This window comes from Vigna umbellata, chromosome 9, assembly GCF_029865625.1.
Source record: "Vigna umbellata cultivar VRB3 chromosome 9, Vumbellata_1.0, whole genome shotgun sequence".
NCBI classification, from domain to species: Eukaryota; Viridiplantae; Streptophyta; class Magnoliopsida; order Fabales; family Fabaceae; genus Vigna; species Vigna umbellata.
The window spans coordinates 37,204,651-37,207,151 of record NC_142173.1 but is presented as its reverse complement, the minus strand read 5'-3'; the positions used below and the strand labels follow the sequence as shown (position 1 = coordinate 37,207,151).

General features: G+C 35.2%; 1 protein-coding gene across 1 annotated transcript; it reads right to left on the bottom strand.

Annotated features, from left to right (window-relative positions):
* Nucleotides 1-1,408: 1,408 nt before the first annotated feature.
* On the bottom strand, nt 1,409-1,963 carry LOC148193419 (uncharacterized). The gene has a single exon (XM_088099421.1). It carries the CDS (start codon nt 1,961-1,963, stop codon nt 1,409-1,411), a length of 555 nt encoding a protein of 184 aa, XP_087955547.1.
* Between the last annotated feature and the right edge of the window lie 538 nt (nt 1,964-2,501).

Genomic DNA, 2,501 nt, shown 5'->3' with positions numbered 1-2,501 from the left:
TACGAAGTTAACCATTGATAAACGCTCTTGTCATCAGACGTTATTTTCCTTAAGAGTTGTTTTTCTTAAACGTTGTAGTAGTTTTGCTAAACTCTTGGAAAACACTCAATCTCTGAATGTTGTGGTTTAAACAATGCCTCATACATCAAGCATTTAATAACTTGTGTAGACCATCTATTTGCGAAAAACTTTTTCCATAACATTATTTAACCCCTCCTTCTAGTGTTTTCCTGTAATTTCAGCAGTCATCAAGCAAATCTGTAAGAGAGATAATTTTTCTTTTAAGTACCCATCTTGCATTGGATTATGCTTTGTTAGTCTTAAGCATTTTTTATTTTCAAAGGTTGATGCATGATTAACATTTTCTCTTTAGATCTAACAAAATATACAGTTTTGGATTAAGATGTACTATTAGTGTTGTTGCCATTGAATCCTATAGCACATTTGTCAAATGAGTGCTTACAACCTTTGACAAGAAGCCTTAGATGTTCATTTCCTTCAAACGTTTTGTTTAACACCTTATGTAGGGTTTCATTTTCGAGTTTGAGGATTTTGACACATTTAACATCTCTAGTAATGGTTGTATTTTCCACTAGCTTTTCATTTTACGGAATGAGTTTTTCATTTTCTCTTTTCAAAATATTTAACTTCCCTTCCAGGTTGCTAACTTCTTTTTATAAACCTTTAACATCATTATTAGACGATGTTAATTTATTTTTCAAGATATTGTTTTTTTAAAGCTTTTTGTTTTGTTTTTTTTTTGCAAGTTGAAAAGCTTCTAACAATCTAAAAGAGTTTGAAAACAACTCATGGTAGGCTTCAATAACATAGTGTAGCTAAGTGAAATCTACCTCAAAATTACATTCGTCTAACGAGCATTCGACATTGTCTTCCATAAGGCAAAGATTGACTTCCTTTTCTTCCTCAGCAAATTGAGAAGTTTAGATTCTCCCAAGTAATCATGAGCGCCTTTTTCTTGCCTTGTTTGGGAAAGATAATTTTTCTCTTTGTCTTTTCTAGGTCAGGACACTCAGACTTGAAGTGGCCTGTCTTCTTGCACTTACAACAATGAGAAGTCCTTCCTTTAGTTGGTCATTTCTAGAGGTTGACCCAAGGTGTCTACCTCTAAGCTGCGTGCTTTTCTTTCTTCTCCATAACAATGAATCTTTCTCGAGATGAACGATAGTTCATCATCTTCTTCTCCTTCTCTCATGGAGTCTTCTTCACCAGTTGACTCTTCTATAGGTTCTTCTACCTTGAGGGTTATTGTGGAAGTTCTTCTTGAAGGCTTCTGAGATTTCAACGTAATGTTCTTTTCTTTTCTTAGGACTCTATCTTGTTGAAGCTCCTACTCAAGGACTTATAGGATTTCAGCAAATACCTCTAAGCTCATCCCATCAAGATTTTTTTAGGTCCTTAGAGTAGTGACTTGTGGTCTCCATTGTCTATGAAGGTTGAGAAGAATTTTGTCAGTATTATCAAAGTTATCATAAATCTTACGTAACGATCTTAGTTCGTTTAAGATCGTTTGAAACCGACTAAACATAGTTTGGATGTTCTCATTGTCCAACATGGAGAATAACTTGTACTCCCAAGTTAGCAAGCTCAACTTGTTTCTTGTCACTTCGCTTAAGGCTTCATATGTGACAATTAGAGTATCCCACATCTCTTTGGCTCCCTTGAAAGCATGGACTTTCTTGTACTCTTCCTCATATAAAGCGCACATTAGCAAATTACGAGCTTTAGAGTTAAGAAGGTACTTATGTTTTTGTTTGTTTGACCATGAGCTTCTCGCCAAGGGCTCTACCTCATCATCAAGGGGTATATAGTTTCCATTATCAACCACATCCCACATATCGATGTGATAGAATTCAAAGAATGCGATCATTCTTTGTTTCCAATAGTCAAACTTTTCCTCCTTGAATAGAGAAGGTCGGTTAACAGTATATCCTTCGTTTTCCATGGTCACTGGGGTCTTTCCTCAAGTTCTGTTAAGAACTCACCCTAAGGTAAGCTTTGATACCAACTGAAATAATAGGAAAACACTAGAGGTAGAGTGAATAGTGTTTTAAAACTTCTTTGCAAAGCAACGTCTAATGGATTTGTAAGAGATATATGATTCAAATAATAGGTTCAGACACTGGTTTTATAAAGGGCATGTATTGGAAAATGTTTCAAGGAGCAATGCAATAACACAAACTTTATGCTAGTTCACTTAATATGAGCTACATCCAGTTCTCCCTTAAGAACTCTTAAGGGGTTCCACTAATCTTTAAGAAGATTACACAAGTTTTACCTCCCCAGATTTACAACGAGTATTTGCACCACTCTTGATTCACCTAGTCAACACAACTAGTTCGAGTTTGACCACTCCTAGTATACAAGTATTTTAACCACTTGTGGTATCAACCCTAGACAATTGTCTAGAGTGCTTAACTCAACTAAGCTAAACACCAAATATTTTAATTTTCTTCAGAATATCCAACACAATCAGTGTGATG

What these genes read in the sequence shown, in the direction of transcription:
- LOC148193419 (XM_088099421.1), bottom strand. Translation starts at nt 1,963, where the DNA reads ATGGAAAACGAAGGATATACTGTTAACCGACCTTCTCTATTCAAGGAG.